This window comes from Mobula birostris, chromosome 5, assembly GCF_030028105.1.
Source record: "Mobula birostris isolate sMobBir1 chromosome 5, sMobBir1.hap1, whole genome shotgun sequence".
Classification (NCBI taxonomy): Eukaryota; Metazoa; Chordata; class Chondrichthyes; order Myliobatiformes; family Myliobatidae; genus Mobula; species Mobula birostris.
Window position 1 is genome coordinate 199,421,817 of NC_092374.1, and position 27,741 is coordinate 199,449,557.

General features: G+C 43.2%; 1 protein-coding gene across 2 annotated transcripts in view; it reads right to left on the minus strand.

Moving 5' to 3' along the window:
- Positions 1-27,741, minus strand: part of LOC140198248 (butyrophilin subfamily 3 member A3-like) — a 93,243-nt gene that overhangs the window by 41,894 nt on the left and 23,608 nt on the right. For both annotated transcript variants that reach the window (XM_072259301.1, XM_072259302.1), the window contains exons 3-4: positions 25,352-25,699; positions 736-1,014 (exon numbers count right to left, since the gene is read on the minus strand). In XM_072259301.1, coding sequence (XP_072115402.1) covers positions 736-1,014; positions 25,352-25,699 — 627 coding nt within the window. The remainder of the gene's footprint in view (positions 1-735; positions 1,015-25,351; positions 25,700-27,741) is intronic.

Here is a 27,741-nt window from a genome sequence, read left to right on the forward strand (position 1 = left end):
ATCACCTGCCTACGGGAAAGATGTAAATCAAATTGAAAGAGTGCAGAGAAAACTTGCAAGGAAGTTACTGAAACCTGAGCAACTGTGTTATGGGGCAAGATTGAATTGCCTTGAGCTTCTGGGATGTAGATGATTGAGGGGGGATTTTACAGAGGTACACAAAATTATGTGGGGCTTTCCCACACTGATCATTGAGCCAGGAATTCTACTCTGATTGTATTAGCCTGGGGCAACTTATAGAAGTTTCAAGTAGTAATCTGGATGATTGTTTTTATGGATCTTCTTTTTAAATTGGACCATACCTGCGACATCAACAAAACTTTCATCTTGGGCACAGCAATGTCAATTGCTCACAGCTAGGTCAATGCAGCAGATGCTAATGCTTTGGAACTGTTTTGTAATGCTAATGTTTTTGGAAATGTTCTAAGTTGTATGCACTCAGATGGAATTTATGTTTCACCTGAGTATCAAAGGATTGAAAATATCTGTGTTGATGTCCAACCCAAATGGACAAGCTGTGGATTCAATTGGCCTTTAATGGTGTGGCAGATTTAAAAGATGCACAAACAGCAAAATAGTCACTAACAGTTGATTTTGTTTGTAAACAAGGGACAGTCTTCAACAGGTATAAGATTTTGGCAATGACGTTATGGAGACAAACTATTTTTGGTAGCTAGATTTTCAGGAGAGATTGAATCACCTTTCCCCTTCACCGATCAAACATAATTTACAAACCTGATATTGTAATAATTGCCGTATGTTCTGTTTTCAAACGTTCACTGCTGATAATACACTTCAGTTTGCCTGATGAGTGCCTCGTTACTCCAACACTGCTCTCAACATTTACAAGACCCGAGTCTCTGTGGTACTTTGTCTCAGCCTCTGTTAGTGCATTCCCATCGCCACCGATCCACTGGATCTCTGGCTCAGTATTCCATCCACTGGATTTACACACAAACTGGATTCCTGCTCCATGGTATCCCTTCATCTGAATCCAAGGTTCACTCCCCGAACCTGCAGTTAATGACAGATGGAGAAATAATAGTCGTCAGGCAAAATGCAACATGAATTCATGAAGCATAAGTATTAAAGCTGCTTGCAATCATGTTTATTGAGTTCTAGCCTTTCCTATTTCATCAGCTTGAGACATTAACTGTTTTTCTCTCCACAGATGCTGCCTGATGAAACACTTAAGTATTTGGAAGCTGAATTCAGACAGGAAGTTTCAGGAATATAAAGAAAGCCAGAGAGGACACAAGCAAAGAATAAGGAGGGTGAAAAGTGGACATGAAATGCCATTGACAATTATAATTAAAGAAAATACCAAGGCAATTTTTTACATACATTAAAAGCCAAAGGGTAACAAAAGTTGTTTGTTTAGGATTAGATTATGGAAGATAGTGAAATCAGTGTGGGAAATCCTACTATGCCAGGACATTTTGAAATAAAGAAGGTAGTTTTGGGTCTTTCAAAGAGAAATGAATTGGATAAATCCCCAGGGCCTGTGGAATCTATCGCCACAATAGGTCAACGGCAGATGCAATCTCAATGGATCTTCACACAGCCTTAGACCACCTGGACAATACAAACACCTACGTCAGGATGCAGTTTATCGACTATAGCTCAGCATTCAAGACCATCATTCCCACAATCCTGACTGAGAAGTTACAGAACCTGGTCCTCTGTACGTCCCTCTCCAATTGGATCCTCGACTTGCTAGCTGGAAGACCACAATCTGTGCGGATTAATGATAATATCTCCTCCTCACTGACGATCAATACTGGTGTACCTCAGGGGTGTGTGCTTTGCCCACTGCTCTGCTCTCTATATACTCATGACTGAGTGGCTAGGCATAGCTCAAATCCCATCCATAAATTTGCTGATGATACAACCATTGTTGGTAGAATCTCAGCTGGAGCTGAGAGGGCGTACGGGAGTGAGATATGCCAACTATTGGAATGGTGTCGCAGCAACAACATTACACTCAGCATCAGTAAGACAAAAGAGCTGATTGTGGACTTCAGGAAGGAACACATACCAATCCTCATTGAGGATTCAGAAATGGAGAGAGTGAGTAGTTTCAAGCTCCTGGGTGTCAAGATCTCTGAGGATCTCTCCTGGTCCCAACATATCGATGCAGTTATAAAGAAGGCAAGACAGTGACTATACGTCATTAGGAGTTTGAAGAGATTTGGTATGTCAACAAAAACACTCAAAAACTTCTGTAGATGTACGGTGAAGAGCATTCTGACAGGCTGCATCATTATGTGGTATGGGGTGGGGGGGGGGGGGAGGTTACTGACAGGACTGAAAGAAGCTGCAGAAGGTTGTAGATTTAATTGGCTCCATCTTTGGTACTAGTCTACAAAGTACCCAGGCAGGACATCTTCAAGGAGTGGTGTCTCAGAAAGGCAGCATCCATTACTAAGGACCTCCAGCACCCAGGGCATGCCCTTTTCTCACTGTTACCATGAGACAGGAGGTACAGAAGCCTGAAGGCACACACCCAGCGATTCAGGAACAGCTTCTTCCCCTCTGCCATATGAATCCTAAATGAACATTGAACCCATGAACACTAGCTCACTTTTTTAATATAAATCATTTCTGTTTTTGAATGATTTTTCATCGATTCAATGTACGCATATTGTAATTGATTTATATTTTTCCACTTCTATATTATGTATTGCATTGAACTGCTGCTGCTCAGTTAACAAATTTCACGACACATGCCAATAATAATAAACCTGATTCTGTTTCTGATCTGTACAAAGTTCAAAGTAAATTTTATTGTCAGAGTACATAAATAAGCCCCGAGTTTCATTTTCCTTCGGACATACTCAGCAAACCTACAGAATTGTAGCTGTAACAGGATCAATGAAAGATCCAGTAGAGTGCAGAAGACAACAAACTGCAAATGTAAAATTATATAAATAGCAAGAAATAATATGAAATTACAAAAGCAATCAAAGGAAAGATCATTGGTTGTGGGATCATCTCAATGGATGGGCAGGTGAGTGTAGTTATCCCTTTTGTTCAAGAGTCTGAAGGTTGAGGGCTCGTAACTGTTCTTGAACCTGGTGGTGTGAGTCCTGAGGTTCTTGTACCTTCTGCCTGATGGCAGCAGTGAGAAAAGAGCCTGGCCTGGGCGGTGAGGGTCTCCGATGATGGATGCTGCTGTAAAATGAAGGTGTTTCATGTCGATGCACTCAATGGTTAGGAGGGCTTTACCCGTGATATACTGGGTCAAATCCACTACCTTTTGCAGGATTTTCTGTTCAAAGGCATTGGTGTTCCCACATCAGACCTTGTTGCTGCCAGTCAATACACCTTCTGCCACACAACTATAGACTTTCGTCAACATTTTTATGCATTCTACTCCATACACGTGATTGATTTACTTGTTTATTTATTATGATGTTTTATTTTTTTTTTCTCTCTCTGCTAGATTATGTATTGCATTGAACTGCTGCTGCTGAGTTAACAAATTTCACATCACATGAGGGTGATAATAAACCTGATTCTGATGTCATGCTGAATCTCTGCAGGCTCCTGAGGAACTAGAGGCACTGCCATACTTTCTTCACAATTACACTGACATGCTGGGTCCAGGACAGATCCTCTGGAATAGTAACACCCAGGAATTTAAAGTTGCTAACCTGCTCACCTCTGACCCACCAATGAGGACTGGCTCAGGGACATCTGTTTTCCCTCTTCTGACGTCTACAATCAGTTCCTTGGTCTTGGTGACATTGAGTGAGAGGTTGTTGTTATGACACCACTCAGGCAAATTTTCAATTTTCCTCCATATGCTGATTCATCACAACCAGTGACTGAGAGAGGCAAGAGAGGAAATTTCTGGGGTTTTTCTGGGATCTCTGGCATTTTGACAAAACTCTTTTCTCTGTCTTGCCCACAGAAGATAGAGGCTATTGGTGGAATGCTGAAGAACTGGAGATAGCGAATGTTGTTCCATAGTTCAAGATGGAAAAAAAAGAATAATCTCGGAGTGATAGCCCATGGATTTTACATCAGTGATGGAGAAGCTATTGTAGAGTATTCTTTGGGATTGGATTTGCTTGCATTTGGATGGCTTTGAGTGGAGTAGTGTATGTTTTGCAAATGTGATTGAGGTTTTTGAGGAGGTGAAGAAGGTGATTTATAACAGTGGAGCAGTGGATGTTGACTACATGGGCTTTAGTAAGGAAACTGAATGGCCTCTCATGGTGGGTTGATCACGATGATTAAGATCGAGGTGAATGTGGAGGGTGAGTGCCAGCTGCCTGTCTTTTAATCGCTCGCTGCCAGATAGGGAAAAGCCTGTCGCTTTGCCTGGAGAGTGTTACCCAAGTTTTCTGAGTTTCGGATGTGTACTTGGACGAGAATTTTTTCAGTCCCACAGCTTTTTAATATTCTGTGTTTTTTGCCTGATCTTGCTCAGTTTATTTTTGCAGGGAGGGGGATTTGGGGGTTGATGTGCCTGTTCCCATTTTTCTCTTTTTTGTGTGGGAGGAGGGATTTGGAGGTTGATCTGCTTGTCATGTTCTTGTTTGCTTCTTTTGTGTGGGGAGGGGGGATTTGGGGTTTGAAGATCATGACACCCTTCTTTTCTTTCATGGCTTCATGGTTAATCGGAGAAGAAGAATTTCAGAGTGTGAACTTTGATAATAAATGAACCTTTGGACATTCTGAGATGCACAGGATCCATGGTGAATTGTACACAGTACATATACAACATATAAATGACTGAGACAAAGTTGCAGATAGGTGGGTTGGCAACTTTGCAGACAACATGAGTATTGTTTGAATTAAACTGTGGGTAGTGAAGAAAGTTGTCAAGGGATACAACTATAGGACATAGATCATTTGGAGATCTGAGCAGACAAATGGGAAATAGAGTTTCATCTCAACAAGTGAGATGTTGCACTTCGGAAGGCCAGGTTTAAGTGGAAAGGATAAAGTTATTGGCAGAGGATTTTTGGGTCCAAGTCCAATCTTCCTGATAGTGGCAATGCAAATAGATAGAGTGGCAAAAAGAGATGTGTATGAAATGCCTGCCTTCATCACCAGGGGCACACAGTACAGGAGTCAGGAAGTCATGATACAGCTCTATAAAACTTAATAAGATCTGTACTTGATTATGGCTGTGTGGCTTATGGATCAGCTTCCTCTTCAAATTTAAAATGTTTGGATGTGATACAGGCACAGGCTTTAAGATTATGTTGTGGTGTGATAAGGTCATCCCCTGTTTTAGCTTTACTGGTTCAAATGGGAAAATTACCATTACAGTTGTGTAGGTTGAAGTTGTTGTTAACACACTGGACTAATTTAGAAACACAGAAAACCTACAGCACAATACAGGCCTTTCGGCCCACAAAGTTGTTCCAAACATGTCCCTACCCTAGAAATTAGTAGGCTTACCTTTAGCCCTCTATTTTCCTAAGCTTCATGTACCTATCCAAAAGTCTCTTAAAAGACCCTATAGTATCCACCTCCACCACCTTTGCTGGCAGCCCATTCCATGCACTCACCACTCTGAGTAAAAAACTTACCCCTGACATCTCCTCTGTACCTACTCCCCAGCACCGTAAGCCTGTGTCCTCTTGTGGCAAGCATTTCAGCCCTGGGAAAAAAAACATCTGACTATCCACACGACCAATACCTCTCATCATCTTATACACCTCTATCAGGTCACCTCTCATCCTCCGTCGCTCCAAGGAGAAAAGGCCGAGTTCACTCAACCTATTCTCATAAGGCATGCTCCCCAATCCAGGCAACATCCTTGTAAACCTCTTCTGCACCCTTTCTGTGGCTTCCACATTCTTCCTGTAGTGAAGTGACCAAAAGTGAGCACAGTACTCCAAGTGGGGTCTGACCAGAGTCCTATATAGCTGTAACATTACCTCTCAGTTCATAAGTTCAATTTCATGATTGATGAAGGCCAATACACCATACGCCTTCTTAACCACAGAGTCAACCTGCACAGCTGCTTTGAGCATCCTATGGACTCGGACCCCAAGATCCCCCGATCCTCCACACTGCCAAGAGTCTTACCATTAATACTATATTCTGCCATCATATTTGACCTAGCAAAATGAACCACTTCACACTTATCTGTGTTGAACTCCATCTGCCACTTCTCAGCCCAGTTTTGCATCCTATAAATGTCCTGCTGTAACCTCTGACAGCCCTCCACACTATCCACAACACCTCCAACCTTAGTGTCATCAGCAAACTTACTAACCCATCCCTCCACTTCCTCATCCAGGTAATTTATAAAAATCAAGAAGAGTAAGGGTCCCAGAACAGACCCCTAAGGTACTCCACCGATGACCAACCTCCATGCAGAATATGATCCGTCTACAACCACTCTTTGCCTTCTGTGGGCAAGTTATTTCTCGATCCACAAAGCAATGTCCCCTTGGATCCCATGCCTCCTTACTTTCTCAATAAGCTTTGCATGGGGTACCTTATCAAATGCCTTGCTGAAATCCATATATACTACATCTACTGCTCTTCCTTCATCAATATGTTTAGTCACATCTTCAGAAAATTCAATCAGGCACTTGACAAAGCCATGTTGACTATTCCTAATCATATTATACATCTCCAAATATTCATCCTGTCTCTCAGGATCTTCTCCATCAGCTAAGACTCAGTGGTCTGTAATTTCCTGTTCTATCTCTACTCCCTTTCTTGAATAAAGGCACAACATTCACAAACCTCCAATCCTCTGGAACCTCTCCTGTCCCTATTGTTGATGCAAAAATCATCGCCAGAGACTCAGCAATCTCCTCCCTCACCTCCCACAGTAGCCTGGGGTACATCTCATCCGGACCTGGCAACTTATCCAACTTGATGCTTTCCAAAAGCTCCAGCACGTCCTCTTTCTTAATACCTACATGCTCAAGCTTTTCAATCTGCTGCAATTCATCACTATTATCACCAAGATCCTTTTCCACAGTGAATACTGAAGTAAAGTATTCATTAAGTACCTCTGCTATTTCCTCCAGTTCCATACATACTTTCCCACTGTCACACTTGATAGGTCCTGTTCTTTCATGTCTTATCCTCCTGCTCTTCACAGACTTGTAGAATGCTGTGGGGTCTCCTTAATCATGCCCGCCAAGGCCTTCTCATGGTCCCTTCTGGCTCTCCTAATTTCCTTCTTAAGCTTTTTCCTGTTAGTCTTATAATCTTCAAGGTCTCTAACGTTACCTAGCTCTCCGAACCTTTTGTAAGCGTTTCTTTTCTTCTTGACCAGATTCATTACAGCCTTTGTACACCACGATTCCTGTACCCTACCATAACTTCCCTGTCTAATTGGAACATACATATGCAGAACTTCACACAAATATTCCCTGAACATTTGCCACATTTCTTCCGTAGTTTTCCTTGTGTGCAGAGATCTGAAGGATTATTCAATATGGACTGTTCCTTTAAAAAGGAGAGAGATCATGCAATTGTACAGCACAAACAACTTGTTACTGAGAGGGAGAGAGGCAAAGACTGCTCACAGTTTGTTTGGGATTTCTGCAAGGACACTGCCAGCTTCTGAGTTCCTACAGAGAGAGAAGGGAGGAGCTACGTGATGGACAGCTGGTGTTCAGCATGCAGAGATAAATACAAGGTCAGCTGGTTTTTAGACACACACATGGTTTTGGACACTGAATAAGCTTTGCTGTGTGCCCACAGAAAGGTGGGTTTTTGGAGGATCGATCAGGAGAATCGATCAGTGGCTCTCGCAGTGTGAAAAAGGGGTGACTGTTGGGAAGTTATTAGTTTTGTCAACCCTCGCCTGGGTTGATAGCTCCACCACAGAAGACGGTCCCCTTGTTGGGTTTGGTGGGTTCTAAAGTATTTCGGAGGACAACTGATAATCGACGGCAACAGCTTACCTGAAGAATTAAACACCTCTCCCTGTCTCCATCACTACTCAACTCAATACCGCGAACTGAACTGAACTTTACCCATCATCGTAAGACGGTATCCATTTACTTCCTAAGCTTGGCTTTTATATATTTCCATATATATATACTGACCTGTTTGATAGATCTGAATTTATATTACTCTATTCTGTAGTTACTAACAAACGAGCACCAGTTAACAGCAATACCAGACTCCAAGGTTTTTTCCATTTCTGATGGTTCTTTAACCCGTTACGGGGTACATAACACTTGAGAACATCTGTTTCCAATTTCCTGCCTGATAGCCTCATAATTCCCCTTACACCAGTTAAATGCTTTTCTAACTTGTCTGTTCCTATCTCTCTCCGATGCTATTGTAAAGGAAATAGAATTGTGATCACTGTCTCCAAAATGCTCTCTCACTGAGAGATCTGACACCTGACCAGGTTTATTTCCCAATACCAAATCAAGTACAGTCTCTCCTCTTGTAGGCTTATCTACATATTGTGTCAAGAAACCTTCCTGAACACACCTAACAAGCTCCACCCCATCTAAACCCCTTGCTCTAGGGAGATGCAAATCTATATTTGGGAAATTAAAATCTTCCATCATGACAACTCTGTTATTATTAGACTTTTCCAGGATCTGTTTCCTTTTCTGCTCCTTGATATTCCTGTTACTATTGGGCGGCCTATAAAAAACACCCAGTAAAGTTATTGACCCCTTCCTGTTCCTAATCTCCACCCACAGAGACTCCGTAGACAACCCCCCAATGACGTTCACCTTTTCTGCAGCCGTGACACTATCTCTGATCAACAGTGCCACCCCCCCCACCTCTTTTGCCTCTCTCCCTGTCCTTTCTGAAATATCTAAAACCCAGCACTTGAAGTAACCATTCCTGTCCCTGAGCCATCCAAGTCTCTGTAATGGCCACCACATCATATCTCCAAGTACTGATCCACGCTCTAAGCTCATCCACTTTGTTCACAACACTCCTTGCGTTAAAATAGACACATCTCAAACCTTCGGTCTGAGCGTGTCCCTTCTCTATCACCTGCCTATCCTCCCTCACACTCTTTCTCCTGTCCTTCTCTATTTGAGAGCAGAGGAATGATCACCCTATTAAAAGTGTGCTGGAAGACTGTTGGGAACATCACAAGAAGAGTGTTTTTAGTTCTGGTTGGCTGGGTTCTTGTCACACTAGGAATAGGTTTGCTGTATTATGCAATATGTCCCACTGTAGCTTTCTTGATAACCCCACCTTGATTTTTTCCAATGGCTTTATTAGGTTGTATGATTTAATGAACCCCAAGGATCCTGATATGCCTGAGAGTCTGTTGGCTCATCAATATGTTAAGGGAAATTATTGTGATATGTTCACCATTTTTACTGATGGATCAAACGATAATTTAACAGGGAATTCTGGTGTGGCTGTTTTTGTGCCTGAATTACAGGGAACAATAAAGAAACATCTCCCTAACCATTTATCAGTAGCCATCATTTTGGGCTGAGAGTGGGTGGGGAAAATTTGTCCTCACAAAGTTATAATTTGTTCAGATTCTTTTTCTTAAAACAGCTTATTCCAGCAGTAGGTCAGATTTACTGCTGGAAGCTCTTCCAACTTTATTTCACAAAGTATTGGTCTACATGTCTTCTGCTTCTAGGTCCCCGCACATAGAGGTGTTGAGGGGAATGAGTAGATTTATTGTTTGGCCAAAAAAGCTGTTAAAAGTTCATCTGTGGATATCGACCTTCCACTTAGCAAATCAGAAGCTAAGGGGTTGCTGGGGTTAAGAATTAGGGGATTATGGCAAGACATGGGATAATGGGCATAAGTTATAAATACAGAATACACAAAACTGTAGGATTGATGGGAGAAGGGGGTAAAACAAGAAGGGAAGGAATTATATTGACTTGACTTAGAATTGGGCATACTATGCTTAATTCTTCCGTGTATCGTGTTGGAAAACATCACTCTGGGATGTGTAGGTTTTATCGTTATGAAACAGTTGAACATATTCTTTCACAATGTGGAGCACATAAGGTTGAAAGAAAGCAAATGCAGGGAGCACTGCCAGCTTTGGGCGTTGATAATTTTCATTTACAAACTTTACTAAGTTATAGAATTGAATTGAATTTAATTCACAATATGTTCTTTCATTATTTACAAACAATAGGGCTCTTTGGGGTAATTTAGTTTTCATTTGATAAAGAACTAAGGGGTTTTATTTCCCAACTGTCTACACCAGTTGTCGGTGGGAATGCACCTTTAAGTTGCACTGCCAACTGCCATTAAAGTCAGAAGAAGAAGAAGCAGGTCTACAAAACTGTGTCTCGGCAGTACTTGGAATTTGATGTGCAATTCTGCCTGCCCCATTCCAAGAAGGATATGGTGTCTTTGGAGAGGATGTGGAAGAGGTGTACCCGGATGCTGCCTGGAGTAGAAGGTATGAGCTACAAGGAGAGGAGAGCGACATGCTGAGGGCGCGGCCGAGAAGACTAGTACGCCTTCAGGGTGCTGGATTTTCATGGCTCTGGAGGCGGGCGGACTTGAAGTCGGTGCTGCCACCTGGTGCATTGTGGGAGATGGAAAATCGAAAGCAGTGAGCTGGCTGCTGGCTGTGTGCGCCCAGAGACCCGAGTTCTTTGGGCACAGAGCTCAGAAAAAGCGATGCAACAGACTTCTAATACTATAAATCGGCGAGTTGTTTTGTTATATCTCCCCCCTCGCTGTGAAATGGGGACATCTCTTTTTCCCCTTATTCAGGAGAGGGAGAGCCTGTGGTGTGTCGAATACCGGGTGAATGAGTAATCTGTGGGATACTGCATGTTTGTGTTGTGATAAAAGACCAAGTTATCAGAAGATTGATGCTGATAAGAGAGACAAAGAGAGAAACATTCCAAATGTTAATGACAGACGAGGGAGATTAACGAAAAGAGACACAGTTCCGAGTATTGTCAGACCGGTTGCTTTGAACCTGAACTGTTTGAAGTTTGATGGACAGGCGATACCCCAGCAGGGGGATAAAAGGAACAGGTTCGCTAAGGCAAGAGACACACCACGAGATAACGGGACCCTGGAAGTGCAGTGTGCCCCCACAAGTTGGTGGGTGTTTTGGAGGTCTGGTCGCGGGACCGACCATAGAGGCACAGGGTGAAAAGGTACGATCGGCGGGAACTTGGTGTGTGTGTCCGCCCTTGCCCGGGTGCCGGGTTCACCACAGAAGAACGATCGTATCCGGAACGGAGGGGTCACAGTCGGTGACCTCAGAAGACATTACAAAGGGCTCGCCCGAAAGCTAACTGCGAGGAATATCAAAGGTCTGTTGAATCCGATTTGAATATCATCATTCGCTCTCTCTCTCTCCAACGGCACAACAGCGATTATTGCGAACTGAACTAAACTGAACTGAACTCTGTGTCACTTGAGACTGATCATTTTACCCCTAGACTGCGATAGAGCTTGATTGATTCCTATTATCCTAGTTCTGTGTACATGTGTGTTTTATCATTGCTAAACTGTTGCATTTATATCCTTACGTTTAGAGTACTGTGTTACTTATTTCTTTAATAAAACTTTCTTAGTTCCAGTAATCCAGACTCCAACTAAGTGGTCCATTTCTGCTGGTTTGGCAACCCAGTTACAGGGTACGTAACATAAGTGAGGTTCTCGTCCGCGATTTTGAACGCTAAATTTGGGATTGGGTAAATTGATTGGGTTAAAATTCACGAAAGAAAGAAAAGGCAAACAGCAGAAATGGAGATTGAGGAATTTCTAAAGGCGCTGACCTTGGAGGCATTAGAGAATGCCAGGAAATCCAAACCGGCAGCTGTGGCCAAACGGTTGAATCTTTTTAAGGGGAAGTCGACAATGAGGAGAGTGGAGATGCACAGAGCTCTCATAGAGCATTATGTATCTAAAGGTCTGTTTCCCCAAGGGGAGCTGGAGGTGGTATCTATTGGAAAACCTGGTGGAGACGCAGTACAGCTGCAGTTTGAAAAATTGAAACTCGAGCACGAGTTCAGGGTAAAACAGCTGGAGCGAGAAGAGAAGCAGTTAGAACGCGAGGAGAGAATAAAATAGTTGGAGCAAGAAGAGAGGAACAAACAGTTGGAGCGAGAAGAGAGGCAGTTGGAGAAACAGAGGGAAAGGGAATTTGAGCTGGAGAAGTTAAAGATGATGGCAGCGCAGGGGCCCATGCCGAACCAAGGTGGAGGGTTCAGGGCGACCCAGGAGGTTAGGCTGGTTCCCCCATTTGACAAGACCGATGTTGATTGGTACTTTCTCTATTTTGAAAAAGTCGCTGCAAGTCAGGACTGGCCGAGGGATAAGTGGGCTGTTTTGCTTCAGAGTGTACTTAAAGGAAAAGCCCAACAAGCTTACTCGGCTTTGTCCGCAGAAGATGCCCAGAGGTATGAGGTGGTGAAAGAGGCCATACTCAGGATTTATGAGTTGGTCCCGGAGGCACACCGGCGGAGGTTCCGGAATGCGAGGAAGCAGTGGGGCCGCACGTATTTAGAGTTTGCCCGTGAGATGCAGACATATTGTGAGCGTTGGTGCACCTCGAAAGGGGTCAGTGGGGATTATGACAGACTGCTACAGCTAATCCTGATTGAGCAGTTTAAAGGTTGTGTCCCTGAAGGTATGAGACCCTACCTAGATGAGAAAGAGGCAGACACTTTAGCCGCAAATGCTAAGTTAGCGGATGAGTACGCGTTGACACATAAAACGAAGTTTACCCCAAGTAAAGGCTACCAGAAGGGTAGTCAGGACGGCGGGGAGAGTCCGCCAGAAAAGTCAGAAAGTAAGCCGGGGACTAGTGAGAGGGATAAGGTAGACAGGAAGTTTCCTGGGGTCGTATGCTATAATTGTGGGAAAGCCGGACACTTTGCATCCAGGTGCTTTGCCCCAAAGAAGGAGACGGGGAAAGGAAAAACGACGGTTCCGACTGGCTGTATTGAGCTGGTAAACAAACCGCTGGGGGAGAAGAGGTCTGATAAAGGTCAGGAAGGGCGTGATAAGTTTATCTTGGCCGGATTGGTGTCGGTGAAGGAGGGGTTAAACCCAGATCCAGTACGGATCTGGAGAGACACTGGAGCTTGTCAGTCACTGATCTTAAGGAGTGTTTTAGACTTTAGTTCAGAGACCGAGACTGGGGAGGTCAGGGTCATAAAAGGCATTGGGAAAGGGACTGAAGCAGTACCTTTGCACCAGATACACCTAAAAAGTGACTTGGTCTCTGGACCGGTCACGATCGGGGTGAGGCCCGAACTACCGATGAAAGACGTGGAGGTCTTACTCGGTAATGACCTTGCCAGCGGAGAGGTGTACCCAGCAGTAAGATTGACAAGCCAGTCTGCCAGCATTGAGGCCCCACCCATGGACTAACAGGTTTATCCCGTTTGCGCAGTGACTCGGCGCATGTCCAGAAAGGCTGCCGAAGCAAATATAGCTTTGGCTGAGACTTTTTTTACCAGCCTTGTATCAGAAGGGGTTAGAAAGTGAGGAGCAGCGTAGTGGAACGGAAATTAAGGTAGATTTATCATTGGCAAGGAAGGAATTTGTACAGGCACAGGAGCGAGACGAGGAACTGATGGTTTTGACGGAGACAGCTCTCTCCGAAGCAGAATTAAAAAGGGAGCCAGTGCGCTATTGTGTGGAGGAGGGAGTGCTAAGGAAGAAATGGAGACCAAGTACCGTGCCCGCAGATGAGGAATGGGGGGTGGTGCCAAAAATTTATGGGGATGAGATTCTTAACCTGGCCCACAAGATACCCCTCGGTGGACATTTTGGGGTGAGGAAAACAGTCGGCGGAATCATGAAAGAGTTTTACTGGCTGCACAGGAGGAAGGATGCTATTGACTATTGTAGACGTGAGTTAACACAGTTAGAGGCTTTTGATATGCTAACAGCTTGCCACGATAGGCGAACAAACCTAGTCGGTGTTAACACGAAAATTAATGAGGCTAGGGTGCCACCTGATAAGGGGAAAACCCATTTTGAAAAGATAAGTATGGTGCCGACCAGATGGGAGAAGTCTATTGTTTTGGCCAGCTTTGCTGATAAGGTCTCTCCCTTAATCTCCGAACAGAGCGACCCGCTAAGAGAGCTAATTAAACGGCACGCACACGTAGGTCCAGATGTCCCGAGGCGATGCAAAGAGCCGGGACATGGTGTTGTTGTCACATCAGGTCAGCCTAGTGAGCAACATCCCTATAGGATGATTAATTCAGTGACAAAAGGGCTAAAGAACACAGAAGCGTATATTGGCGATGTAGTGGTCTGGAGTGACACATGGGAGGAGCACAGTGTGGCACTGTTTAAACGGCTGTTTGAAGCCAGCCTGACAGTGAACCTCGCAAAAAGTGAGTTCGGCCACGTGAAGGTCACTTATCTGGGATTTGTGGTAGGACAGGGGCAGCTGGCTCCGATGCAGGCTAAGGTGCGGGCTGTCTCTGAAGTCCCCACCCCGACAGACAAGAGAGCCCTGAGAAGGTTCTTGAAGATGGTGGGGTACTATCGGAAGTTTTGCAAAAAAAACAACTTTGCGGATATTACCCACCCTCTTACTAAGCCCTTGCCAAAGAATGCTAAGTTGGTGTGGGACGACCCTTGTTATCTGTGTCCGGGGTGAAAACCACAGAGAAGTTACACTGATCACAACTCATTAGTGTTTTTGGTCACTATGAACTTTGCTAAGTTGGAGCCTGGTCTTAGAGGATCATTAAAATAACACATATAAAAGGAACGGCAAATGTGATTGCTGACTGTCTGTCAAGGTGTTGACAACTTAAAGTTCTCAGTATTAGCCGAATAGCTGATGACCCTGTATATTAGTGTGTATCTAATAATGTATTCATGCCTATAATTTTTACCCCGGTAAAAATCCTTTGAAGGGTAGGGGTGTGACAAAAGACCAAGTTATCAGAAGATTGATGCTGATAAGAGAGAAAGAGAGAAACATTCCAAATGTTAATGAGAGACGAGAGAGATTAACGAAAAGAGACACAGTTCCGAGTATTGTCAGACCGGTTGCTTTGAACCTGAACTGTTTGAAGTTTGATGGACAGACGATACCCCAGCAGGGGGAATAAAAGGAACAGGTTCGCTAAGGCAAGAGACACACCACGACACCACGAGATAACGAGACCCTGGAAGTGCGGTGTGCCCCCACAAGTTGGTGGGGGTTTTGGAGGTCTGGTCGCGGGACCGACCATAGAGGCACAGGGTGAAAAGGTACAATCGGCGGGAACCTGGTGTGCGTGTCCGCCCTTGCCTGGGTGCCGGGTTCACTGCAGAAGAACGATCGTATCCGGAATGGAGGAGTCACAGTCGGTGACCTCAGAAGACATTACAAAGGGCTCACCCGAAAGCTAACTGCGAGGAATATCAAAGGTCTGTTTGGATCCGATTTGAATATCATCATTCGCTCGCTCTCTCTCTCCCCAACAGCACAACAGCGATTGCTGCGAACAGTACTAAACTGAACTGAACTCTGCGTCACTTGAGACTGAACATTTTACCCCTAGACTGCGATAGAGCTTGATTGATTCCTATTATCCTAGTTCTGTGTACATGTGTGTTTTATCATTGCTAACCCATTGCATTTATATCCTTATGTTTAGAGTACTGTGTTCCTTATTTCTTTAATAAAACTTTCTTAGTTCCAGTAATCCAGACTCCAACTAAGTGGTCCATTTCTGCTGGTTTGGCAACCCAGTTAAGGGGTACGTAACAGTGTCTTTATTGATACTTTGCTACACGCTTGAGTGCCCGGTGGGGTTGCTGATGCTTTTTTGCTGGTAGGGGACGGGGAATGGTCGTTGCTTTGCTGCTGCTTATGCGTGGGAGTGGAGAGCTGGGGGGTCTTTGGGGTTCTAACATTTAACTGTCATTCATTCTTTGGGGCACTCCTCTGTTTTTGTGGACGTTTGTGAAGAAAAAGAATTTCATGATGTATATTATATACATTTCTTTGACATAAAATGTATCTATTGCCGGGATTGGAAGGTATGAGCTATAAGGAGAGGTTAGACAAACTTGGATTGCTTTCTCTGGAGTATCATAGGCTGGAGGGACACCTGACAGAGGTTTAAAAAGTTATGAGAGGCATAGATAAGGAAGGCAGTCAGAATCTTGTCCTCTCAGTAGAAACGTCAAGTAGTGAGGAGAAAAAGTTTAAAGGGATATTCAGGGCAATTTTTTTTAACATAGAGAGCAGCATGTGACTGAAACAGGCTGATAGGGATAGCTATGACAGTGTCATCCAAGAGACTTTCAGATAGACATATGAATGTGCAGGGAATGAAGGGATGTGGATCATGTACAGGTGGAAGGGATTAGCTTAATTTGGCATAGATACTGAGAGTAAAAAAAAACTCATTCCTAGTCTGTACTATTCCATGTTTTCAAAAGCATTGATATACAGAGCAATCTTATGGTGCAAGTTCGTAGCACCCTGAAAGTGTGCGGGTAAATAGGGTGATAAAGGTGCTTACAGCACCGTTGCCTTCACCCGTTGGGACGTCGATCAGAAAAGCCTGGAAGTCATGTTGCAGCAGCACAAAACTTTAGTCAGGTCACAACTGGAATATTCTGTGTGCCACGTTACAGAAGGTATGTTGGGGCAGTGGAGGAGAGAGTGCAGAAATGGTTTAACAGAATGTTGTCTCAGAGTCTTAACTGCAGCACAAGTTGGACAAATAGGTTGTTTTCTCTGGAGTGTTGGAGGCCGACGGGCATCCTGATTGAAGTACAGTGTTTTAAATATGATGGGCGTACATAGGCGAGTTACTCAGAGCTTTCTCCTCCAAGGTGGAAATCTCAAGTACAAGAGGACATAGGATTAGGGCGAAGGAGGAAATTGTCTGGAATGTGTCACAAGGTAACTGAGAGGAGTGGGTACAAATGAAATGTCTAAAATATATTCAGACTGGAAAAAGAACAAGCAGGGAATGGGGGGATATGAGTCACACGCAGTTACATGGGATTAGTTGTATTAGGTACTTTAACTCCTAAATAAGTAAAATAGTCAGTAATCACTCTGAATGGAGAAAATCTATAAATGGGAACCTGCATATTTAAATGAATATTTTACTTATTTGGGAGTTAAAATTACTAAGAGACATAAGGATTTATTCAATTTCAACCTTTTACCGTTAATTAGTCAGTTTAAACAACTGATTGCTAAGTGGTCCCCATTGTCTCTATCACTGACTGGTCGAATTAACGCTATTAAAATGATTATTTTACCTAAATTCTTACATTTATTCCAAGCGATACCAATTTTTATTCCTAAATCCTTTTTTGATACTATCGATTCTAAAGTTTCCTCTTATGGAGGGAGCAGAAGATGGCGTGGCCGTTCTGAACGAATATCGTATTTGTGAAGTAGGATGCCGTGCGCAATCCGGATTTGATGGAGACAGCCGTGAGAAGCGCAGAGGAACATCTGGAGTAACTTCTGAAATGCCTGCTTTGCTGCTGCTGCTATTGTGCGATCGAGAATCTCTGGAGACGAAGGCCCCAAATCCTCGGCTTTGCCTATTGCCTGTTGCCAGAACTGGGGTCGAAGCGCTCAGCAGAGATGGTGTTCGGTGTCGAAGAGGTGGTCGGAGGCTCGGAGTTTTCGGATGGACTCGGAGTCGGACTGTGGTCAGATGCTTCCAGGATGCTGCATCGGCAAGTTGGCGTCGCTGGAGGTTCACCGTCTGCGTGAGATGATGGGACTTTCAAGAGACTTTGAGACTTTTACTGTGCCATGGTCTGTTCTTATCAAATTACGGTATTGCTTTGCACTGTTATAACTATATGTTATAATTATGTGGTTTTTGTGAGTTTTTAAGTCGGTTTGTCATGTGTTTTCATGATATCATTCTGGAAAAACATATCATTTCTTAATGCATGCATTACTAACTGACAATAAAAGGGGACTGCGTGTCCTCATAATCTAATCTAATCTAATAATATATGGCAGAAGAAAAATCCCAGATTAAGTAAAAAATATTTACAGAAGTCCAAGAAAGATGGTGGTTTAGCACTGCCTAATCTAATATTCTATTATTGGGCAATTAATATTTGATACTTAATATTTTGGACACAAGATTGGAATATAATTCCAAATCCACATTGGGTAAACCTTGAAGGCTACTCTGTACAAGGGTTCTCTTTGGCTTCCATTTTAGGAACTTCACTTCCTTTTGTATAATCTAAATTGAATAAACAAATGGTTAATCCAATCATTAAACATACATTACGAATATGGTTTCAATTTCGTAAATTTTTTGGTTTGAACAAATTTATATTATCAAGCCCTATTATATCTAATTTTTTTTCAACACTCAGTTATGGACCAAGCCTTTTTGATATGGAAAACGAAAGGTATAACATGTTTCTGTGACTTATTTCTGGATAACTGTTTCATGTCTTTTGAACAGTTATCTCAGAAATTTGATTTGCCTAGATCCCATTTTTTTTAGATATTTACAAATAAGAATTTTTTTAAATACCATGCTGCCTACCTTCCCAACCTCATACCCTACTGATATCATCGATAAAATTTTAGGTTTAAATCCTCTTCAGAAGGGATTAAAAGCATCTATCTATGATATAATTATGAAATTACAGCCAGGTATATCTGATAAAATTAAAAATGAATGGGAAAGGGAACTTCAACTTTGCCTACCTGTAGAGAAATGGAATAACATTTTTCAATTAGTCAGTACTTCCTCTATATGTGCTAAACATACACTAATACAATTTAAAGTAGTGCATAGGGCTCATATGTCTAAAGATAAATTAGCCCATTTTTATTCCCCTACAAACCCTATTTGTGACAGATGTCACTCTGAGGTGGCTTCTTTAACTCATATGTTTTGGTCCTCTCCTCTTTTGGAAAAATTTTGGTAAGATATTTTTGATATTATCTCAACAGTTCTGTGTTTTGATTTACAACCCCATCCTATTACGGCAATTTTTGGATTGCCAATGGTAGAACATAGATTTTTATCCTCTTCAGCCTGTTGGATGATTGTGTTTGTTACTTTAATGGCCAGAAGATCCATTTTATTGACCTGGAAGGAGACCAATCCTCCTACTACATTCCAATGGTTTTCCCAAACTATATTATGTTTAAATTTAGGAAAAAATTAGAAGTGACATTTTTGATCCTTCAGTTAAACTTGAAGAGACTTGGAAAGCATTGATTCAACATTTTCATATGATGTAATTTGACCTTTCCAAATCCTTCTCATTAACTTAAAATATATGAATAGAGGAGAGGAGTTGACGACATTACTGAATGTGTTTGATTTAAGATAATGGTGTAGCCTTGTTTTGCTCCGTTTGCTTTTTTGTGTTTAGTATTTAGTTTTTTTTCTTTTATTGGGGGGCAGGTTTCTTTGTATTCTTTTCTTTTTATTTCTTTTTTCTCTATGATTAATTACATCATGAGTTTCGAAGTCTATTATACCTGTGTTATCTGAAATCTTTTTATGTATATGCTTATTAACAATAAGATTATTCCAATCTCTCTGTATCAACATCGTTATTCTGTTTAAAACTTTGGAAAATTAATAAAAAGATGTAAAAGGAAAGAAAGGCATTTTGGTTGGCAGTGATATTGTTGGCCAAGGAGCCTGTTCTGAGCCCTTCATCTCAACAATCAACCAAATTCACTGAGCTCCCTCCGCAGTGAGAATCTCTAGTCAGCCTGTTAACAGACTGTACACTAATCCTTTCTGGACACACCGAACAAATTCCACCTCATCTAATCCTCTTGCATGAAGCAACTTTAATGTTAAGCAAATTAAAGTTCCCATGACAACAGCCCTGCTATGTTTGCACCTTTTAAAAATCTGCCTCCCGATCTGTTCCCCAGTGTCTCTGTTGCTTTTTGAAGGGTCTATAGAATGCTCCGAATAGAGGGATTGCTCCCTTCCTGTTTCAAACCTCCCCCTTGTTTTCCGTGCTCAATGTCAGGTGTGGCAGGTCCTGGAGACTCCCAGCCTCCCGGACGGCCACATCCACACCAGGTGCATCCAGCTGCAGCTCCTTAGGGACCAGGTTAGGGAACTGGGGATGCAGCTCGATGACCTTTGTCTGGTCAGGGAGAGTGAGGGGGTGATAGTGAGGAGCTATAGGCAAGTAGTCACTCCAGGGCTTGGGGAGACAGATAAGTGGGTAACAGTCAGGAGATGAAAGGCAAGAAGCAGATGCTAGAGAGTACCCCAGTGGCTGTCCGCCTTCACAATAAGTACTCCTGCTTGAGTACTGTTGGGGTGAATGGCCTACCTGGGGGAAGCAACAGAGTCTGGCCCTGTGGCTCAGAAGGATAGGGAAAGGAAGAGGATGGCAGCAGTGACTGGGGACTCTATAGTTAGGGGGTCAGACAGGCGATTCTGTGGATGCAGGAAAGAAATGCGATGGTAGTTTGCCTCCCAGGTGCCAAGATACCGGATGTTTCTGATATCGTCCACGATATCCTGAAGTAGGAAGGAGAACAGCCAGAGGTCGAGGTACATATTGGTACCAACAACATAGGTAGGAAAAGGGAGGAGGTCCTGAAAACAGACCACAGGGAGTAGGGAAGGAAGTTGAGAAGCAGGACCACAAAGGAAGTAATCTCGGGATTACTGTCTGCGCCACGTGACAGTGAGTATAGGAATGGAATGAGGTGGAGGATAAATGCGTAGCTGAGGGATTGGAGAAGGGGGCAGGGATTCAGATTTCTGGATAATTGGGCACTGGGACCTCTTTTGGGGCAGGTGTGATGTGCACAAAAAGGACGGGTTGCACTTGAAACCGAGGGGGACCAATATCCTGGCAGAGAGGTTTGCTAAGGCTATTGGGGAGAGTTTAAACTAGAATTGCTGGGTAACGGAGTAACTGAAGTAATGGAGGAAAGAGAGGTTGGCTCACAAATAGAGAAAGCTTGGAGACACTGCGAGAGGGAGGATAGGCAGGTGATAGAGAAGGGATGCGCTCAGACCAGTGGTTTGAGTTGAGTCTATTTTAATGCTAGGAGTAATATGAACAAACCGGATGAGCTTAGAGCGTGGATCAGCACTTGGAGCTATGATGTTGTGGCCATTATAGAGACTTGGATGGTGCAGGGGCAGGAATGGCTACTTCAAGTGCCAGGCTTTAGATGTTTCAGGAAGGACAGGGAGGAAGGCAAAAGAGGTGGGGGCATGGCACTGTTGATCAGAGATAGTGTCACAGCTGCAGGAAAGGAGGAAGACATGGAGGAGTTGTCCATGGGGTCTCTGTGGGTGGATGTTAGGGACGGGATGGGTTCAAAAACTCTACTGGGTGTTTTTATAGACCACCCGTAGTAACAGGGACATCGAGGAGCAGATAGAGAGACAGATTCTGGAAAAGTGTAACAATAACAGGATTGTTGTGTTGGGAGATGTTTATTTCCCAAATATTGAGTGGCATCCCCCTAGAGTGAGGGGTTTAGATGGGGTGGAGTTTGTTAGATGTGTTCTGGAAAGTTTTTTGACACATTATGTAGATAAGTCTACAAGAGTAGAGGCTATACTTGATCTGGTATTGGGAAATGAACCTGGTCAGGTGCCAGGTCTCTCAGTGAGAGAGAATTTTGGTCTCAGTGATCACAATTCTATCTCCTTTACCACAGCATTGGAGAGGGATAGGAACAGACAAGTTGGGGAAACAGTTAATTGGAGTAAGGTGAAATATAAGGCTATATGGCAGGAACTTGGAATTATAAATTGGAAACAGATGTTCTCAGGGAAACATCCAGAAGAAATGTGGCAAATATTCAGGGGACATTTACATGGAATTCTGCACAGTTACATTTCAATGAGACAGGGAAAGGATGGTAGGCTGTTGTAAATCTTGTCAAGAAGAAAAGAATAGCTTACGAAAGGTTTAAAAAACAAGATAATGATAGAGATCTATAAGATTATAAGGCGAGCAGGAAGGAGCTTAACAGTGAAATTAGGAGGGCCAGAAGGGGCCATGAGAAGTTCTTGGTGAACAAGATTAAGGAAAACCCCAAGGCATTCTACAATATGTGAAGAGCAAGAGGATAAGATGTGAGAGAATAGAACCAATCAAGTGTGACAGTGGAAAAGTGTATATGGAACTGGAGGAGATAGCAGAGGTAGTTAATGAATACTTTACTTCAGTACTCACTATGGAAAATGATCTTGGCGCTTGCAAGGGTATGTGCTGGAGTATTTGGAAAGCATCAAATTGGATAAGTCACAGAAACCGGACGGGATATACCCCAGGCTACTGTGGGAAGCGAGGGAGGAGACTGCTGAGCCTCTGGCGAAGATCTTTGCATCATCAATGAGGACAGGAGAGGTTCCAGAGGATTGGAAGGTTGCAGATGATGTTTCCTTATTCAGGAAAGGAAGTAGAGATAGCCCAGGAAATTATAGGCCAGTGAGTCTTACTTCAGTGGTTGTTAAGCTGATGGAGAAGATCTTGAGAGGCAGGATTTATGAACATTTGGAGAGGCATAATATGATTAGGAATTGTCAGCATGGCTTTGTCAAAGGCAGGTCATGCCTTAATTTTTTGAGGATGTGACTAAGCACATTGATGAAGGTAGAGCTGCAGATGTAGTGTATATGGATTTTAGCAAGGCATTTGATAAGGTACCCCATGCAAGGCTTATTGAGAAAGTAAGGAGGCATGGGATCCAAGTGGACATTGTTTTGTGAATCCAGAACTGGCTTGCCCACAGAAGGCGAAGAGTGGTTGTAGATGGGTCATATTCTGCATGGAGGTCAGTGACCAGTGGTGTACCTCAGGGATCTATTTTGGGACCACTACTCTTCATGATTTTTATAAATGACCTGGATGAGGAAGTGGAGGGATGGGTTAGTATATGTGCTGATGACACAAAGATTGGGCATGTTGTGGATAGTGTGGAGGGCTGTCAAAGGTTACACCGGGACATCAATTGGATACAAACCTGGGCTGAGAAGTGGCAGATGGAGTTCAACCAAGATAAGTGTGAGGTGGTTCATTTTGGTAGGTCAAATATGATGGCAGAATATCATATTAATGGTAAGACTCTTGGCCGTGTGGAGGATCAGAGGGATTTTGGGGTCCGAGTCCACTGGACACTCAAAGCTGCTGTGCAGGTTGACTCTGTGGTTAAGGCGGCATACGGTGCATTGGCCTTCATCAACTGTGGGATTGAGTTTAAGAGCCGAGAGGTAATGTTACAGCTTTATAGGACCCTGGTCAGACCCCACTTGGAGTACTGCTCAGTTCTGGTGACCTCACTACAGGAAGGATGTGGAAACCATAGAAAAGGTGCAGAGGAGATTTATCAATACGTTGCCTGTATTGGGGAGCAGGCCTTAGGTTGAGTGAACTCAGTCTTTTGTCCTTGGAGTAACAGAGGATGAGAGGTGACCTGATAGAGGTGTATAAGATGATGAGAGGCATTGATCATGTGGATAGTCAGAGCCTTTTTCCCAGGGCTAAATTGGCGAACACAAGAGGGCACAATTTAGCTTGGAAGTAGGTATGGAGGAGATGTTAGGGGTAAGTTATTTTACGCAGAGAGTGGTGAGTGCGAGGAATGGGCTGCTGGCAGCGGTTGTGGAGGTGGATACGATAGGTTCTTTTAAGAGACTCTTGGATAGGTACATGGAACTTTGAAAATTAGAGGGCTATGGGGAACCCTAGGTAATTTCTAAAGTAAGCACATGTTCGGTACTGCACTATGGGCCTGTATTGTGCTGTAGGTTTTCTATGTTTCTATGTTTGTACCTATTTTAGAACCCCCAATCCTTTAGAATCCAACTGTAGTCCAGCAGGTCCAAGGGACTGATCTACCTTCAGACCTTTCATGTTCCCAAAGCACCTTCTCCCTTGTAATGACAATTTTGTTCACTTCTGTCCCCAACAGTCTCAAACATCCAGCATACTGCTGGGGTCTTCCACAGAGAAAACTGATGCAAGATCCTTGTTCAGTTCATCCATCATTTCTCTTTCCCTCAATAATCCCTCTCCAGAGTCATTATACAGCAGGCCGATATCTACTCTCACTTCTTGATTACTCTTTATATATGGTAGTAGAGTGTTGCCTCTTTGACTGGAGTCCTGTGACTAGCGGAGTGCCAGAGGGATCAGTGCTGGGTACGTTGTTGTTTGTCATCTCTGTCAATGATCTAGATGATAATGTGGTTATCCGGATCAGCAAATTTGCAGATGACACAAAAACTGGGGGTGTCATGGACAAAGAGGAAGACTATCATGACTTGTAGCTGGATCTGGACCAGCTGAAAAATGAAATGAAATATGGTCTGTGGTACTTAATACATGCATGTGCAAAGTGTTGCTTTTCATAGGACCAACCAGGATAGGTCTTACACAGTGAATGATAGGACATTGAAGAGTGCGGTAGAACAATGGAATCTGGGAATACAGGTCAATAATTTGTTGGTACAGACACCCACTTACAGGAAAGATGTAAATAAGTTTGAAAGAGTACAGAGAAAATTTTCGAGAATGTTGCCGGGTCTGAGGGATCTGAGTTACAAGGAAAAATTGAATAGGTTAGGACTTTATTCCTTAGAACGCAAAAGATTCAGAGGAGATTTGACAGTGGGATACAATATTATGAGAGGGTAAATGCCAGCAGTCTTTTTCCACTGAGGTTGGGTGAGACCACAACCAGAGTTCATGAGTAAAGGGTGAAAGGTGAAATGTTTAATGGGCTCATGGGGGCAAACTTCTTCACTCAGAGGTTCGTGAGAGTGTGGAACAAGCTGCCAACACAAGCAGAGCATGCAAGGTCGATTTCAATGTTGAAGAGAAGTTTGGTTAGGTACTGTACATGGTTGGCAGGGGGGTGGAGGGCCATTGTCCCAGGGCAAGTCAATGGGGGTAGGCAATTTAAATTGTCCAGCATGGACTACATGGGTCAGAGGGCTTGTGTTGGACTTCTCTATGTCTGTGTGACTAAGGTTTGAGAAGAAACTGAAGTGTTGTGAACAAAGCCTGGTCCTTCATGCAAACCAGACTCTTCCACTGATTCTGTCCACACTTCCCACTGGGTTGGGAAAGCAGCCGATATAATCACAGACCCCACCCACCCTTGTCATTCTCTCTTTTCCCCTCTCCCATTGAGCAGAAGATACAAAGCCCCAAGAGCATGAACCACCAGACTCGAGGACAGTTTCTATGCCATGGTTATCAATCTCCTGAATGGACATCTCACACACTGAGATATGAACACTTGTAGCCCCAGTCTAACTCAATGCAGCCCTCACATCTTATTGCTTAATTGTGTAATTGCTTGCACTGTAATTTCTCTGCAACAATAACACTATATTCCACATTATTTTCTTTTTACTACCTCAATATACTTGTGAATGAAATAATCTATCTGGGTGGCATGCAAAACAAAAGCTTCCCACTATACCTTGGTACAAATGGCAATAATACTCACTGAGAACACGCAGTTCAACTGTAGATTGTTTGAAGTCAGTTCTGTCTTCAACTGAACATGTATATTGCCCTTCATCGTCTGGCCTTACGTTCCTTATTCTGAGGGAAATGTTTCCTTCGGTAATTTCATCTTTAAACAGTTCTGCCCTTCCTTTGTAATCCTGGTGTTGAGCGAGGGGGTCATCTTGTCCATGTCTGTACACGTGGATGGGTGAGCTGAGACCTGATTTCAGCCACTGCACTGCCACGTTGCTGGCAGAGGTTGGTGGGAGCATCACACAATCCAGTACAACATCTTCACCTGCAATTGCTACAAAAGGCTCACTGGGTACAAGTAGGATGAAATCACCTGGAGAGAAATAATTGATAAGATAAAGAACACATGTTGAATATTGATGAGGACCTTGTTACCCAATATACAGTTCAAACTACAACACAACCAGGACGGTGAACTCAAATGAAAAAAAATCTCAGCAAGTCTTACAATTTTGATAACATACCACCAAATTGAAATCGGTAAGTTAGTCGCTGGTTTTGACACAAATTTGAATGACAACATCGAACCTGCCTCAACCACTTCTGCTGGAAGCTCGTTCCACACTGCTACCACTCTCTGAGTAAAGAAGTTCCCCCTCATGTTACCCCTAAACTTTTGTCCTTTAAATCTCAACTCATGTCCTCTTGTTTGAATCTCCCCCACTCTCAATGGAAAAAGCCTATCCACGTCAACTCTATCTATCCCCCTCATAATTTTAAATACCTCTATTAAGTCCCCCCTCAACCTTCCACGTTCTGAAGAATAAAGACCCAACTTGTTCAAACTTTCTCTGTAACTTAGGTGATAAATCCCAGGTAACATTCTAGTAAACCTTCTCTGTACTCTCTAGTAAACCTTCTCTGTACTCTCTCCATTTTGTTGACATCTTTCCTATAATTTGGTGACCAAAACTGTACACTAGAGGTCGCCAACCCATCAATCTTTCAGACTTTCCCAGTAGATCCCGAAGAAAAATCAAAAATAAATACACAAATACTGTTGTAATGTGAGCATTATAAAAGTAAGTAATACTAATTAGGATAATGGTAATATAGCAATATTTTCGCTAAAAAGCTGTTTGTAAAGAGAGATTGTTTCCGGGTTGCAGGGGTTTAGTTCCATTCTTTCTGCCCAGTGCGCATGTGTGTAGTTCCCCCGCCATGCACCGCGTTTTCAGCGTAGCCTGTGCTGCATCAAAGTGACCAATCAGATTAGGGATAAGAGTACTGACTGTTGCAAACATCAACATACGGCAGTGTCCCCGACCTCCAGGCCGTGAAGCATGCAGTGGTGCAGTGGTGGTCGGAATGCACACAGCACATTTAAAAAAAAGCCGAAATAAACGAACTAATTAATTAGGTGCTGTCCGGCACGTAAATGTCGGCTCAGATCAGAGGCAACGCAATCAGCAATCGCTCATGATATCCTAATAGCATGCGGAGGCTCCACAAGAGAAGGCGAAAAAATACAAATTCCATCCAGAATGGAAAGAGGAATTTTATTTACCTTGGTGAAAGACAAGTGTGTATGTATGTTGTGCCACCAAACACAAGCACTGACTGAAAGAGGGAATCTGGAGCGGCACTGCAACACCAACCACCAGGAATTTAAAGACACCTACCCCCCAAAGAGCGCAATTCATGCCTGGAAAGTTGAGCTGAAATCGGGGTTGAAGTCCCAGCAATCGTTTTTCCCAAAACATCCTGCTCAAAATAAGGCTGATATCGAAGCATCATCTTGTTTAAGTCACCTTTTGGCTGAACACAAGAAGCCTTTTACAGATGGCGATTTATTCAAGGAAGCAATGGTCATTACCGCAGAGACTGTTTTTAATGACCTTAAAAACAAAAACGGCATCACAACCGCAATACTTAATATACCGCTTGGCCCTGCAACAGTGACAAGGAGGATAGAGTCACCGTCAGAGGACGTGAATATTTTTCACTACAGTTTGATGAATCCCTGGATGTAATGCAAACAGCTCAGCTTGTATTTGTCAGAATGGCTTTCCAGGATTTTACTACAAAGGAGGACGTCCTCACTCTTTTGCAATTAAAGGAAAGAACGAGAGGTGAGGATATTTACAATGAGTTTAAAAAAATGTCCATGAAAATGACATCCCCATTCATAAACTGGTGGCAATTACTACTGATGGGACCAAGCAATGCGTGGTGTGTTCTATAGCACTAAAAGTCAGTGCCTACTTCGGGTCAACATCTATGTGAAATTGTATTTTCACAGATGAAAATTATTAAATCTAAGTACAGGAGCTGACTTACTGACAGACACCTCTCTAGGATTGCCAACTTTCTCACTCCCAAATAACGGACAAAATTAGCAGTCAAATCCCGGGA